This window comes from Loxodonta africana, chromosome 16 (genome assembly GCF_030014295.1).
Source record: "Loxodonta africana isolate mLoxAfr1 chromosome 16, mLoxAfr1.hap2, whole genome shotgun sequence".
Lineage (NCBI taxonomy): Eukaryota > Metazoa > Chordata > Mammalia > Proboscidea > Elephantidae > Loxodonta > Loxodonta africana.
Genome location: NC_087357.1, coordinates 68,005,212 through 68,019,249, shown reverse-complemented (window position 1 = coordinate 68,019,249; position 14,038 = coordinate 68,005,212). Strand labels below are relative to the sequence as shown.

At 45.0% G+C, this 14,038-nt stretch overlaps 1 protein-coding gene across 1 annotated transcript in view; it reads right to left on the bottom strand.

Moving 5' to 3' along the window:
- The window catches only part of LOC100669940 (core histone macro-H2A.2), a 71,949-nt gene that overhangs the window by 29,470 nt on the left and 28,441 nt on the right, over window positions 1-14,038 (bottom strand). The window contains exon 2 of the mRNA XM_003409042.4: window positions 9,312-9,542. Coding sequence (XP_003409090.1) covers window positions 9,312-9,483 — 172 coding nt within the window. The 5' untranslated portion in view covers window positions 9,484-9,542. The remainder of the gene's footprint in view (window positions 1-9,311; window positions 9,543-14,038) is intronic.

The following is a 14,038-nucleotide window of genomic DNA, read 5'->3' as shown; positions in this document are numbered from 1 at the left end:
TGTACACACCATAATCTGACCCTGGATATTTCAGCCCGGGAAGGTGGGGAAATACCACATGAAATGTAGACTTGGAATGGAGGGCGTGGGGTGGCCACTCCTTTGAGACCCTCTCCCCACTGGTTCCTTCATTGTCCACTAGGCCTCCAAGTGGCTGAGCCCCTGAGTCTCTGTCTGTGTCCTCTGCTCTGCTTGGCTCAGTCTACAATGACTTTTGTGGCAACTCCATCCAATTCATTGCCCCAGTTTCCACCCATGTGTCCATGCTACAAATCTGTACCTCCAGCCCTGCCAATGGTGTCACCTGGACAGCCTCACCTGGGTGTTCCACAAGAAACTCAAACTCACCATGTCCCCAAATCAAAATCATGATAGCTTTTCCCAAACCTGTTCCTCCCATCTCCATTGGGACTGGCACCTCCAAACACACACTGCTCCTATCAGAGACCTGGGGGTCATTCCCTCCCCTCCGTCTTCTTCCTCCCAGTCACTAGGTGGGGCCCATCCCACCTCATCTACCTCATTTATCTTTGCCCTCTTCTCTGTACTTGTTGGCATTGCCTGGGTTAAGGCCCTCTTCTTTTCTAGCCCAGATCATTGTAATGGCTGTCTAAATGGTTTCCCGCCCCTAGTTTTGTCCTCCTCCAGATCCATGCCAACGAAGCCACAACTGGTCCACAGATAGCTTTGTGCAAATTAGAAAAAGCTGTCATTTCCTTAAGACACTGTACGTCCCCGTTTTGTCAGAACAAGACTCTTTACTGCTCTCTGCTGGAAATTCTCATAATAAATGAGTTAATGCCTGGTAGGAAACCCTGGTGGTGTAGTGGTTAAGTGCTATGGCTCCTAACCAAAGGGTCGGGGTAGTAGTTAAGCTCTATTAAGGTGCTGGAACACTGAATTAGTAAATACTGAACCATTGCCGGAAACCCTGGTGGCATAGCGGTCAAGAGCTATGGCTGCTAACGAAAAGGTTGGCAATTCAAATCCACCGAGGCGCTCCTTGGAAACTCTACGAGGCAGTTCTACTCTGTCCTATATGGTCGCCATGAGTTGGAATCAGCTCGATGGCAATGGGTTTGGTTTGGCTTGGTTGAACTATAGCTCCTAGGGGAAATGTAGGTTAGGTTCCTGTGAGCCTCTGGTTAGAACATTTTCATCAGCTGATCAATACATAACCCTTTTTTATGTGTGTTTCTGTTTCAACACTCCTTATTTAATATATATTGCTGATTCATTAACATCGACCTCATGGTCAACAGCACTATAACTCATGTCTGAATGAAGCTTATCTAACACATGTATTTTCTCCATAAGGCATATCACAGCCTTTTTGTGCTTAGGAACACGGACAGTACTTCAGCACTATGCTTGTGGGCCATTTTAAACAGCAAAATTACCAACAAAAAGCACAAAAATGTGAAAACTGTGGCACTAAACATGCCACGAAAAGGACAGTGGCTTCCAGTATGTGAGCCAAAACAAGAAGGCAGAGCATCGCCTAATGCGACGTCAGCTAGGAACATGCATGTCGGGAGACTCGAGTTTTTTGCCGCTCGGCGCGTTTCTGTCAGTGACTTCGAAAGTGCTGACAATATTGATTTTGGGCTTTCAAATAAATGTTAGAGAATAGGCAAATTCACAAATGTGGAATCCATGAGTAAAGAAGATTAAAATTTATACAAATCTGTGAGGTCTGTGATGTGAATGATAGCCTTTTAAATATGTGCCTTTGTGCAGTACTTGGTGACCCTGGCTGTCAAAGTAACCTTTTCAAAATGCAAATCTAATATATGAAAATCATTAGGTAAAAAAATACTTGTATTAATGGCTATCCATTGCCCTCGAGTTGATTTCGACTCATAGCGACCCTATAGGACAGAGGAGAACTGCCCCCATAGGGTTTCCAAAGGAGCAGCTACTGGATTCCAACTGCCAATATTTTGGTTAGCAGCCAAATGCTTAACCACTATGCCACCAGGGCCCTGGCATTAAATGGATAAACCTCAATTATCTGGGCAAAGTGTGTAAATGATGAGTTTCTATGTTACACAATAATTCAACCCTGTCCTTCCAATTAAAAATCCATTAAAGAGCATTTTTTCACTATAAAAAATAATTCATTCTCAATATCTTACATTTATGCTATGTCAATTATTAATACAAAATGTTTTTCTGGAATTTTTTTTTTCAGTCCATTTTTCGTCATATCCATTGTGGACATGAACTGGGCCAATATCATCACCATTCTACAAACTGATAAGCTGAATTATGAATATGATAACCATAATGGGAGGCTGGAGCATGTCTCAGGTTGGTGGGACATTCTAGATGACCAGTTAAGCATGCACTATTCCCCGGATCATACAACTTCCCCCAATAAGTTGGGAGTAGAAACATGGTATGGTTCTATCTACTGCCATCACGTGCAAACCTGAGGCCAGCCGGGCAGCCAGCCCAGAGCCATCAAGCATAGCAGACTGCTATCTCTTCTCAGAATTGCTGAAAAATTTGTGCAACTCCTTTTTCATTGAGTAACACCCCTACCTCTTCTCTTGCTGGCCATTCCTGAGGTCCCAGATTCCCTTTCGGGGTGCAATGAATGGGTGAGAGGACCTTTGAGAGACCACAGACATGGATCTGAGAGGAGCGAGAAAGTGGCCCGAGGAAACCCACCATCCAGGGCGGCTCTCAGGACATCAGCAAGTGAATCCCAGTTCACTGCTGGGATGTGGGGAGAGATCAGAGCTGAATGCTGCAATTTAAAGTTGTTGTGAGGGCCACTTAGGAAAGGCTGGCCAGATAATACTCTGCACGGAAGAGGAGGGGGGTCTTCAGAGACAGTGTCCCCACAGGAAGGCATCGTGGTGGACATTTGTTCCCAGATGCTCCTGCCCTCTTGGAACCTGGAGGAGGTGCCTTTTCCTCTTACAGCAGAGTCTCCAGTGGGTTCCAGAGTCCGCAGGGACCCACTTCCTTGACGAGCTGCAGTCTCCAGTAACTCCAGTCTCTCTCCCTCCCTTGTTGGTGCCAGGAACCCTTTGGTGGTCTGCTGAGGCCCACGAACCCCTTCTCAGAATAAGGTTTTAAAAATGTATAAATATAAGACATAGAATAACATTATGTTAAGTGAAGGAAGCCAGACACAAAGGCCACGTATTGTATGATTCTATTTATATGAAACACCTAGAATAGGCAACTCCATAGAGCCAGAAAGTAGATTAGTGGTTGCCAGGAGCTGGGAGGAGAAGGGAGTGCGGAATGACTGCTAACGAGCACGGGGTTTCTTTCTGGGGTGATGGAAATATTCTGGAATTAGACAGCGGTGATGATGGCACAACCTACTGACTATACTAAAAACCAATGAACTGTACTCTTTCTTTAAAAGAGTGAATTTCATGGTATGTGAATTATATCTCAATAAAAAAATACACAGGATGACAAAACATCCCATTAGGTTAAAATATATTTTTCAAAATACTATAAATATCTGATATATAGTAATGTATGTACTTTTTTATTAACACATTAAATAAGAAGATCTAGCGGCAAGTCTAATAAGTACTGTGGTTTTGGGGTAACGATAAGCGTAAATGATCTTTCTAGATACGTATAACAACAGTAACACAGGTAATGAGAAAACCTCGGGGATTTCTGTTGGTGAAAAAGCCCCAGGTGTTGCTGACATTAATGTGATTTGTTGCCCACATTCAAAAAGGAAGGAAATGCTAAATGTCAGGGAAGGTTAATGAAAATGAAGATGTACTCTTTCCCATCCAAGTTCATGGAGCCCTGAATCTGGGGCCAAGGACACAAGGTTAAAGACCCGTGCTCAGGCTCAAGCCTCTTTGATGTAGCATTCCCCGCCCCCAGCTCCTACTCCACCAGCTGCCATCCTCTCTTCCTCTTTTGGGGTCAAACCCCCTGTAAGAGCTCCCCACCCCCTGTCTCCAAGTCCATACTTCCTATTCCTCAGCCCATTGCATTTTGGCTTTGACCACCCCATCATTCTCGCCAAAGTCACCTATGACCTACAGGTGGCTACGCCATGGTTCCCTGTCTTGTTCTTCTATCAGCATGACCCCGTGTGAGCGCCTGCCACCATTAATAACTTCCTCTTCCTTTGTTTTCTGTGGCTTCACTGTCTCTCATGTTCCCTCCTGAAACCCTTGCTGTTCTCTTCAGCCTCCTGTGCCACCCTTTCTCTTTCTACCTGGCCGTAAACCCGGGCATGCTGGTGCTGCTCAGGGCTGGGTCTCTCTCCAAGTGACCTCACTCACTCCCATAGCCTTAAACCACTCAGTCTATCCAAATGTCGCTGTGCCAGAATCTCCAGCCGTCAGCTCTCTTGGGCTCTGGACACGCCTAGTAGGTCTCCACTTAAGAATAGCAACTGGTGGATTCGAACTGCCGACCTTTTGGTTAGCAGCCAAATGCTTAACCAACGTGCAACATTTATTGAGTAACAGCCGCATTTATTGAGTGGCTACCATGTGCCTGGAGGGATGCTAAGCACTTTTCATGCATTATCTTAACTTATTCTCACAATAACATGAGGAGTAAACCAATGTGTCCCCGGTTTCATAGCTGATACGTGGCAGGGCCAGAATGCAGGATAGGGGGGCCTGAAGCCAGCGTTCCTAACCACTTTGTTCTCTTGGGCATTTCATAGACACCAAAAACTCAATAGGTTCCAACTGAGCCCCCTGCGTCCCATCCTGTCTCTCCTCCATTGTTTCTACTTCACTACAGGCTCCATCTTCATCCACCAGCTACCTTCTGTTCTTCTAAGCCAAACTCCTTATATGCTTCTCCAGTACTCTTGTCTCTGAGCCCCCTTCCTGCTCCTCAACCCATGACAGCGTGGCTTGAAAGAAAGTAGCCAACGCAAGCCTGAAAGATTTGGGTCACCTTTGATGCCTCTCCCCCTTTATTCAATCTGTTCTTGAGCAGAGCTGACTTTACTTCCTAGATGTCTCCCAAATTTGTCCCTTTCGTCTCACTATCCCCACTGCCCAACCATAGTGCCAGCCACTGTCAGTTCTCAAAAGCTCTGCTGCAACAGCCCTTTTGGTCTCCTGGACTCTGATGTTGCTCGTGTCAATTGTTCTCCACCTAAGCCTGAGTGACCTCCCAAAGTACCACCTCCACTTTTTGACGCCCCCCCCCCGTAGTGTGTGTGTGTGTGTGTGTGTGTGTGCATATGTGTGTAGCATGTGCATCCTCAATGTAGCCCTCAAGGACCTTCATGATACAGCCCCTGTTGTTGCTGTCAGGTGCCATTGAGTCGGTTCTGACTCTGTGTACAACAGAATGAAATACTGCATGGTCCTGTGCCATCCTCACAATCATTGTTATGCTTGAGCCCATTGTTGCAGCCACTCCGTGAATCCATCATATTGAGGGTCTTCCTATTTTTCGTTGGCCCTGTCCTTAACTGAGAATGATGTTCTTCTCCAGGGGCTGATTCCTCCTGGTAACATGTCCGAAGTATGTGAGACATAGTCTCACCATCCTCGGTGCTAAGAAATATTCTTGTTACACTTCTTCCAAGACAGATTTGTTGCTTCTTTTGGCAGTCCATGGCACATTCGATATTCTTCACTAACACCACAATTCAAAGGCGTCAATTCTTCTTTGGTCTTCCTTATTGTCCAGCTTTCCTGTGCATATGAGGCAATTGAAAACACCACGGCTTGGGTCAGGTGCACCTTAGTCTTCAAGGTGACATCTTTGCTTTTCAACACTTTAAAGAGGTCTTTTGCAGCTGATCTGCCCAATGCAATGGGTCTTTTGATTTCTTGACTGTTGCGTTCATGGATGTTGACTGTGGATCCAAGGAAAAATGAAATCCTTGACAACTTCAAGATTTTCTCCATTTATCATGATGTTGCTTATTGGTCCAGTTGTTAGGATTTTTGTTTTCTTTATGTTGAGGTGTAATACATACTGAAGGCTGTGTTCTTTGATCTTCATCAGTAAGTGCTTCAAGTCCTCTTCACTTTCAGCAAGCAAAGTTGTGTCATCTGCAGGTCGTTAATGAGTACCCCCTCAATCCTGATGCCCTGTTCTTCGTATAGTCCAGCTTCTAGGATAATTTGTTCAACATACAGATTGAATAGGTATGAAAGGATACAACCCTGATGCACACCTTTCCTGACTTTAAACCATGCAGTATCCCCTTGTTCTGTTCGAATGACTGCCTCTTGGTTTGTGTACAGGTTCCTCATGAGCACAATCGAGTGTTCTGAAATTCCCATTCTTCACAATGTTATCCATAATTCATTACAATCCACACAGTTGAATGCCTTTGCATTGTCAATAAAACACAGGTGAACATCTTTCTGGTATTCTCTGCTTTCAGCCAAGATTTATCTGACATCAGCAATGATATCCCTCGTTCCACGTCCACTTCTGAATCCAGCTTGAACTTCTGGCAGTTCCCTGTTGATGTACTGCTGCAGCTGCTTTTGAATGATCTTCAGCAAAATTTAAATTGTGTGTGATATTAATGATATCGTTCAATAATTTCCAAATTCTGTTGCATCATCTTTCCTTGGAATGGACACAAATATGGATCTCTTCCAGTTGGTTGACCAAGAATCTGTCTTCCAAATTTCTTGGCATAGACGAGTGAGCACTTATAGTACTGCATCCTTTTGTTGAAACATCTCAATTGATATTCTGTCAATTCCTTGTTTTTTGGCAATGCCTTCAGTGCAGCTTGGACATCTTCCTTCAGTACCATTGGTTCCTTATCATCTGCTGCCTCCTGAAATGGCTGAATGTTGACCAATTCTTTTTTGGTATATATATATAAAAAAAAACCCAAACCCACGGCCATTGAGTCGATTCCAACTCATAGTGACCCTATAGGACAGAGTAGAACTGCCCCACAGGGTTTCCAAGGAGTGCATGGTGGATTTGAACAGCCGACCTTTTGGTTAGCAGCCATAGTTCTTAACCACTACACCACCAGGGTTTCCCTTTTTGGTATAGTGACTCTGTACTTCTTCCATCTTTTTTCAATGCTTCCTGCATCGTTCAATATTTTCCCCGTAGAATCCTTCAATATTGCAACTTGCTTGAATTTTTTCTTTAGTTCTTTCAGCCTGAGAAATGCCACCCACGTTCTTCCCTTTTGGTTTTCTACCTCCAGGTCTTTGCACATGTCATTATAATACTTCGCTTTGTCTTCTTGAGCCACCTTTTGAAATCTGTTCAGCTCTTTTCATCATTTCTTCCTTTCGCTTTAGCTACTTGACATTCAAGAGCAAGTTTCAGAATCTCTTCTGACATCCACTTTGGTCTTTTCCTTCCTGTCTTTTTAATGACCTCTTTTTTTCTTTATGTATGATGTCCTTGATGTCATTCCACAACTTGTCTGGTTTTCAGTCATTAGTGTTCAACATGTCAATCTATTCTTGAGATGGTCTCTAAATTCTAGTAGGATATGCTCAAGGTCGTACTTTGGCTCTGGTAGACTTGTTCTAATTTTCTTCAGTTTCACCTTGAACTTCATATGAGCAATTGATGGTCTGTTCCACAGTCAGCGCCGGCCTTGTTCTGACAGATGATACTGAGCTTTTTCCATCATCTCTTTCCACAGATGTAGCCCCTGCTTACCTTGAACCTTATCTGTCAGTGGCTCTTGTTTCCCAGTTATCCTCCAGGAACCCCGAACTTCCTCCCATTGCTGGAAAAGGACATACTTCTTCTAAACTTTGGGTTTTCATCCTCATTCTTCCTCCACTGGGACAGTCTCTCCCTAGCTCCACCCCTGACCTGAATCTAGCTAATGCCTACTAATTCTCAACTCTGGCTATACACTAGAACCACCTGGGGAGCCTGGAACAATTCCGATGCCCAGGCCACACGCCAGACTGATCAAATTGGAATGTCAGGGGTGGGAGCCAGGCCTTGGAATTTTCAGTCGATCCACGGAGCAAAACCAGGAATGAGAACCTGACTTAGGTCTTAACCAGAACCAGTTGCCATTGAGTCGATTCTTACTCATGGTGACCCCCTGTGTGTTAGTGTAGAATTGTGTTCCATAGGATTTTCAGTGGCTGATTTTTTGGAAGTAGTTACTACCTGGCGTTTCTTCTGAGGTGCCTCTGTGTGGACTCGAACTTCCAGCCAAGCACATTTATCGTTTGCACCACCCAGAGACTCCTAGATCTTAATGATCTTTGCTTTATATTAGGTTACTTCCCTACCCCCAACCCATATCTCCTCTAACTTTCCAGGCTAACGTGCATCTCACTGCATGTGATGTGTTGAATGCTTGTTGTCCCTACTGGACTGTAAGCCCAGTGAAGGCAGGGCCACGTCAGCTTGTTTTCCACTGCATCTTCGAGGCCTCACCCAAAGGAGGCACGGTATCAGTATTTGTTTCATGAATGCTGAAAGTCATTTCAAGGATGACAGGAGGCTTCCACATCTTGACCTCTCTTCCCTAAACAAGACCAAAAGAACACATTGACACCCCTCAAACCTAACAAAAATCCCCCTTTCACTTATTCATAACCTGTTGCCTTTGAGTCGGAATCGACTCGACGGCACTGAGTTTGGAGTGTTTTTGGTTGCCTCTGAGTCAATTACCGACACATAGCAACTCTAAAGGACAGAGGAGAACTGCCCTATAGGGTTTCCAAGGAGCAGCTGGTAGATTTCAACTGCCCACCTTTTGGTTAGCAGCCTAAGCTCTTAACCACTGTGCCATGAGAGCCCCAGCTCTCTTATTCATAGTGGCCTGCAATTCCGCTAATAATGATTCATCCTTTTGGCTTAACTCCTTGTCTCAATAAGATGCAAATACAGCTTGAAGATATGACACCTTAACCAAATTAGTAATTTATACTTTGCCCTGAATGATTTTATCAGCTCTGAGTGGAGGGGGGATGAGAAGAATTACATGAATCCTGTGCACCAGGCATTTTCCAAACATTAGCTCCATCACGTGAATGAGCTTGCTCTGGAAATACCCGAACACAGAGAGGTTAAGTAATTAGCCCAAGGTAACACACCCAGGTTTGAACCAACACCCAAGCCTGTGCTCTCTCAACTCCAGCCTAAGGTTGTGGGTAAGAAAACACAAAAGGAAAGGAAAGGACACAGACAAGGCAGAAGACCAACTTCACCTTCTCCTGCATTTGACCCAGGGCCAGGAGGGTGCATCCAGCATCCAGCTGGGACTGACCCAGTGGTGAAGGAGTGTTATTGGCGAGGCCATCCTTCCAGGTGCTCGCCCGTGACTCCTGTCTTCTTTCACACTTCATGTCCAACCCACCAGCGCATGTTCACATTACCTGCCAGGTACTCGATGACGGCTGCCATGTAGACAGGGGCACCCACGCTGATCCGGTACTTGAATGTCCCTTTCTTCAGGTAACGCATCAGCCTCCCCACCGGGAAGATGACACCGGCCCTGGCTGAACGGGACAGCTTGGACATTTTCTTTTTCCCACTTCGGCCTGACATCTTGCCTTAGTTTCCCTCTCAGCTTGCTGACACAGTGGCCTCCCGGCACTAACAGAATGCTGGAAAGGAAAGAAGGCAGGGTTGAGGGTGGGTGTTCGGCAAGCATCTTGGAAACTGATGTGGCCCCAGAGTGGTCATGTTTCCTGTGATAGGCTGAAAAATGACACCCAAAGATGTCCACAGCCTAATCCCCAGACCTGTGAATGGTACCTCCTATGCCCAAAGGGACTTTACAAATGTGATTCGATCAGTGACCTTGAGATGGTGTTATGGTTAAGATTTTGTGTCAGCTTGGCTGGGCTGATTCTCAGTGTTCTGACAGTCATGTGATGTTGCGATCACTTTCCTATTGACGTTTGAGATTTGATCACCCCCACGATGGGATCTGTTTTGAGTAGCCAATCAGCTGAAGGTGAGTCTTCTTGGTCGTGTGGCCTGCATCAAGTGTGGGCAGATGTGCTGGCAGGGCTCGATCTTGGGATCTGTTGACCTCATAGCCTGTAAGCAAGAGTCCTGCTCCCCAACCTGCCAGTCTTGGGTTCACCAGCCCACTGTGGCAACATGAATCAGGAGAAGCCTCTATCCTGACCCATGGACTTGGGATGTTACAATCTCTACAACCACGTGAGCTGTTTCCTTGATATAAACCCTTCTTTATATATTTATACGGTTTTACTCTATAGAACCCAGCCTAAGACATTTGGTACCAGGACTGGTTCTAGAGAAACAAAATTGTAAGATTGAATTTTCTAAATTGGTTCTCAAGTCCGGTTAGTCTTAAAGATATTGATGAGTCTGCTTCCAATAGTAAAGAAGGCACTGCTAATCCATGGGTTGAGGTGGCAATTATAATACGTGAAATATCACCACCAATAGATCACGTATTGGTGAAAGGTGAGGCTTGTATGTATGTATGATATGCATGTACGGTATCTTTCTACAATTTTGTCTTAATGAGAAGTATAAGGAAGCGGGTTGGTTGGTCCTACTTTTGCTAGACAAACTGATGAAAGAAAGAGATGAGCTCAGGGCTTCAGAGTTAAAGCTGAAGTGCCACATAAACGGCCTCAAAGTTTCCACTTGTGCCTTGAAAGAAAGCTTTATTTCTTGTAGCAACAGAGCTGATATTACTGAAAACCAAACCCGGAGTCTTATTGTAAGACTGGCTGAATTACAACACCAACTCAACTGCCAACATCAAGAGGTGCCTGAAGTTACAGTGAGGGCATCGATTGGGAAGAAATAGGATCCTGAAACCTGGGATGGGGACATATGGGAAGAAAATCAGGATGCTGGAGACACTGAGCCCCTAAATTCCATCGAATCACTCCTGCCTACAGAACCATTAGCCCTTTCACTCCTATCTAATGAGATTAACCCAGCTTTTGTTTGAGTCATTGCCTCAGATATCACCTGAGGCAGATGCTTTACAAGACAATGCTGAATGTTCTCAAAACATTTCCCCACCGATTTTGGCTTCTAGACCTATAACTACACTTAAGTCTCAGCAAGCCCCAAAAGGTGAAGTACAAGAGGTGGTATGCTACACTCCAAATTGACTCTTCTAATATGTACAAACAGAAACCTGGGGAATATGTGTGGGAATGGCTATTAAGGGTGTGGGATAAAGATAGATCAGTCTATTCATATAGGCTTATGAAGCACAGATTCTTCATTCAATGTTTCGGCTTGAGAAGTCAGGAAAGGATCTAATAGTTTATTTGGCTGGGTTGCTGAAGCATGAATTACGTGGTGGCCTACATTAAATCAAGTTGAAGTACCAGACCTGCTTTGGTATACTGTAGAAGTTATCCAAAGGCTTAGGAAAATTGGCATCCTAGATTGGATTTATCACGTAAGACCCCCAGACCCACACATGGAGTGCCCAGAGAACACACCTTTTATCACAACGGTGAGGAACAATTTGTGAAGGGAGCCTCAGCATCCTTGAAGACTGCTGTGATTGCTATTTTATGTAAATCACATTTGACAGTGGGAACTGCCCTAACTGAATTAAGACACCTAACTATAATGGGGCTGATTAGAGCCCATGGTGGTAGGGGCCAAGTGGTGGCACTCAATCGACAAAGACAAGGTGGGCATGGTTACCACAATGGGTGGCGTAATGGATAGCAGAGTCAAAGCAGTAATCAGAATAGTCTGACTCGTATGGACTTATGGCATTGACTACATAGTCATGATGTCCCCAGGAGTGAAATGGATAAGACAATTACTAAATATTTACTTGATCTGTACAAGTGGATGAATTCTAGGTCAAGTGAACAGCAGTCTAACTTGAATCGCCAGAATAGAGTCATGGCCCCTCAATCAATTCCCAGACTGGGTTGAGTTTACAGACCCACAATCCCTTGATTGAAGGGGAGGCTGGGTCCTCTTGAGGAAAGACTCCAATACACTGTCAAAAATTTATATTTTTAATCTTTCTCCCAGCCTTCCCCAAAGGGATGTTCGGCCTTTTATGAGAGTGAATGTTCACTGGGGAAAAGGAAATAATCAGAGTTTTTTTGGGGGGGGGATAACCGGATACTGACACTAATTCCAGGAGACCCAAAACATCACTGTAGCTCACCAGTCAGAGTGGGGGCATATGGAGGTTAGGTTATTAACAGAGTCTTAGCTCATGTCCATCTCACATTAGGTCCAGTGGGTCCCTGAACCAATCCTGTAGTGATTTCCTCAGTTCCTGAATGCATAGTTGGAATGGATATACTCAGCAACTGGCAGAACCCCCACACTGGATCCCTGACAAATGGAGTAAGGGATATAATGGTAGGAAAAGCCAAGTGGAAGCCATTAGAACCGCCCTTACCTAGGAAAATAGTAAACCAAAAGCAATACTGCATTCCTGGAGGGATTGCAGAGATTACTGCCACCATCAAGGACTTGAAGGAGGCAGGGGTGGTAATTCCCACCCATCCCCATTCAACTTGCCTATTTGGCCTGTGCCAAATGGATCTTGGAGAATGACAGTGGGTTATTGAAAACTTTACCAGGTGGTGACTCCAATTGCAGTTGCTGTCCCAAATGCAGTCTCATTGTTTGAGCAAATTAATATACCTGGTACCTGGTATCCAGCTATTGGTCTGGCTAATGACTTTTTCTCCATACCTGTTGTGAAGGACCATCAGAAGCAGTTTCCCTTTAGCTGGCAAGGCCAGCAATACACTTTCATTTGCCTACCTCAGAGCTACATCAACTCTCCAGCCTTATGTCGTAATTTAGTCCGCAGGGAACTTGATCGACTTTCCCTTCCACGAGACGACACACTGGTCCATTACACTGATGACACGCTGATTGGACATAGTAAGGAAGAAGCGCCACTGACTCTGAGGTTATTAGTAAGACATTTGCATGCTAGAGGGTGAGAAATTAATTGCACAAAAATTCAGGCACCATTCACCTCAGTAAAATTTCTAGGGGTCGAGTAGCATGGGGCATGCTGAGATATTCATTCTGAAGTGAAGGAAAAGTTATTGCATCTGGATGCTCCCAAAGCTAAAAGGAGGCATAATGCCTAGTGGACCTCTTCGGATTTTGGAGGCAGCATATTCCTCATTTTTGTGTGCTACTCTGGCCTGTTTATCAAGTGACTCGAAAAGCTGCTAGTTTTGAGTGGGGCCCAGAACAAGAGAAGGCTCAGCAACAGGCTCAGGCTGCTGTGCAAGCCACTCTGCCACTTGGGGCCATATGATCCAGCTGATCCAATGGTGCCTGAAGTGTCCGTGGCAGACAAAGATGCTGTTTGGAGTCTTTGGCAGGCCCTTATTGGTGAATCACAGCACAAACCCTTAGGATTTGGGGGCAAAGCCCTGGCATCCTCTGCAGATAACTACTCTCCTTTTAAGAAACAGCTTTTGGCTTGTTACTACACCTTAGTAGATACTGAGTGCTTAACCATGGGACACGAGGTCACCATGTGGCCTGAGCTACCCATTATGAACTGGGTGTTGTCTGACCCATAGATCCATAAAGTTGGAAGTGCACAGCAGCAATCCATCATTAAATGGAAGTGTTATACACGAGATCGGGCCTGAGCAGGACCTGAAGGCAAAAGTAAACTGCGTAAGGAAGTGGCCCAAATACCTATGGTCTCCACTCCTGTCACATTACCTTCCATCTCCCTGTCTGCGTCTATGGCCTCATAGGGAGTTCCTTATCATCAGTTGACTGAAGAAGAGAAAACTTGTGCCTGGTTTACCAATGGTTCTGCATGATATGCAGTCACCACTTGAAAGTGGACAGTAGCAGCACTATAGCACCATTCTGGGACTTTCATGAAGGATGGTGGTGAAGGGAAGTCCTTCCAATGGGCAGAACTTTGAGCAGTGCACCTGGTTGTTCACTTTGCTTGGAAGGAGAAATGGCCCGATGTGCAACTGTATACTGATTCATGGGCTGTGGTCAATGGTTTGGCTGCATGGTCAGGGACTTGAAAGGAACATGATTGGAAAACTGCAGACAAGGATTTATGGGGAAGAGGTATGTGGATAGATCTCCCTGAATGGTCAAAGAAATGAAAATATTTGTGTCTCAT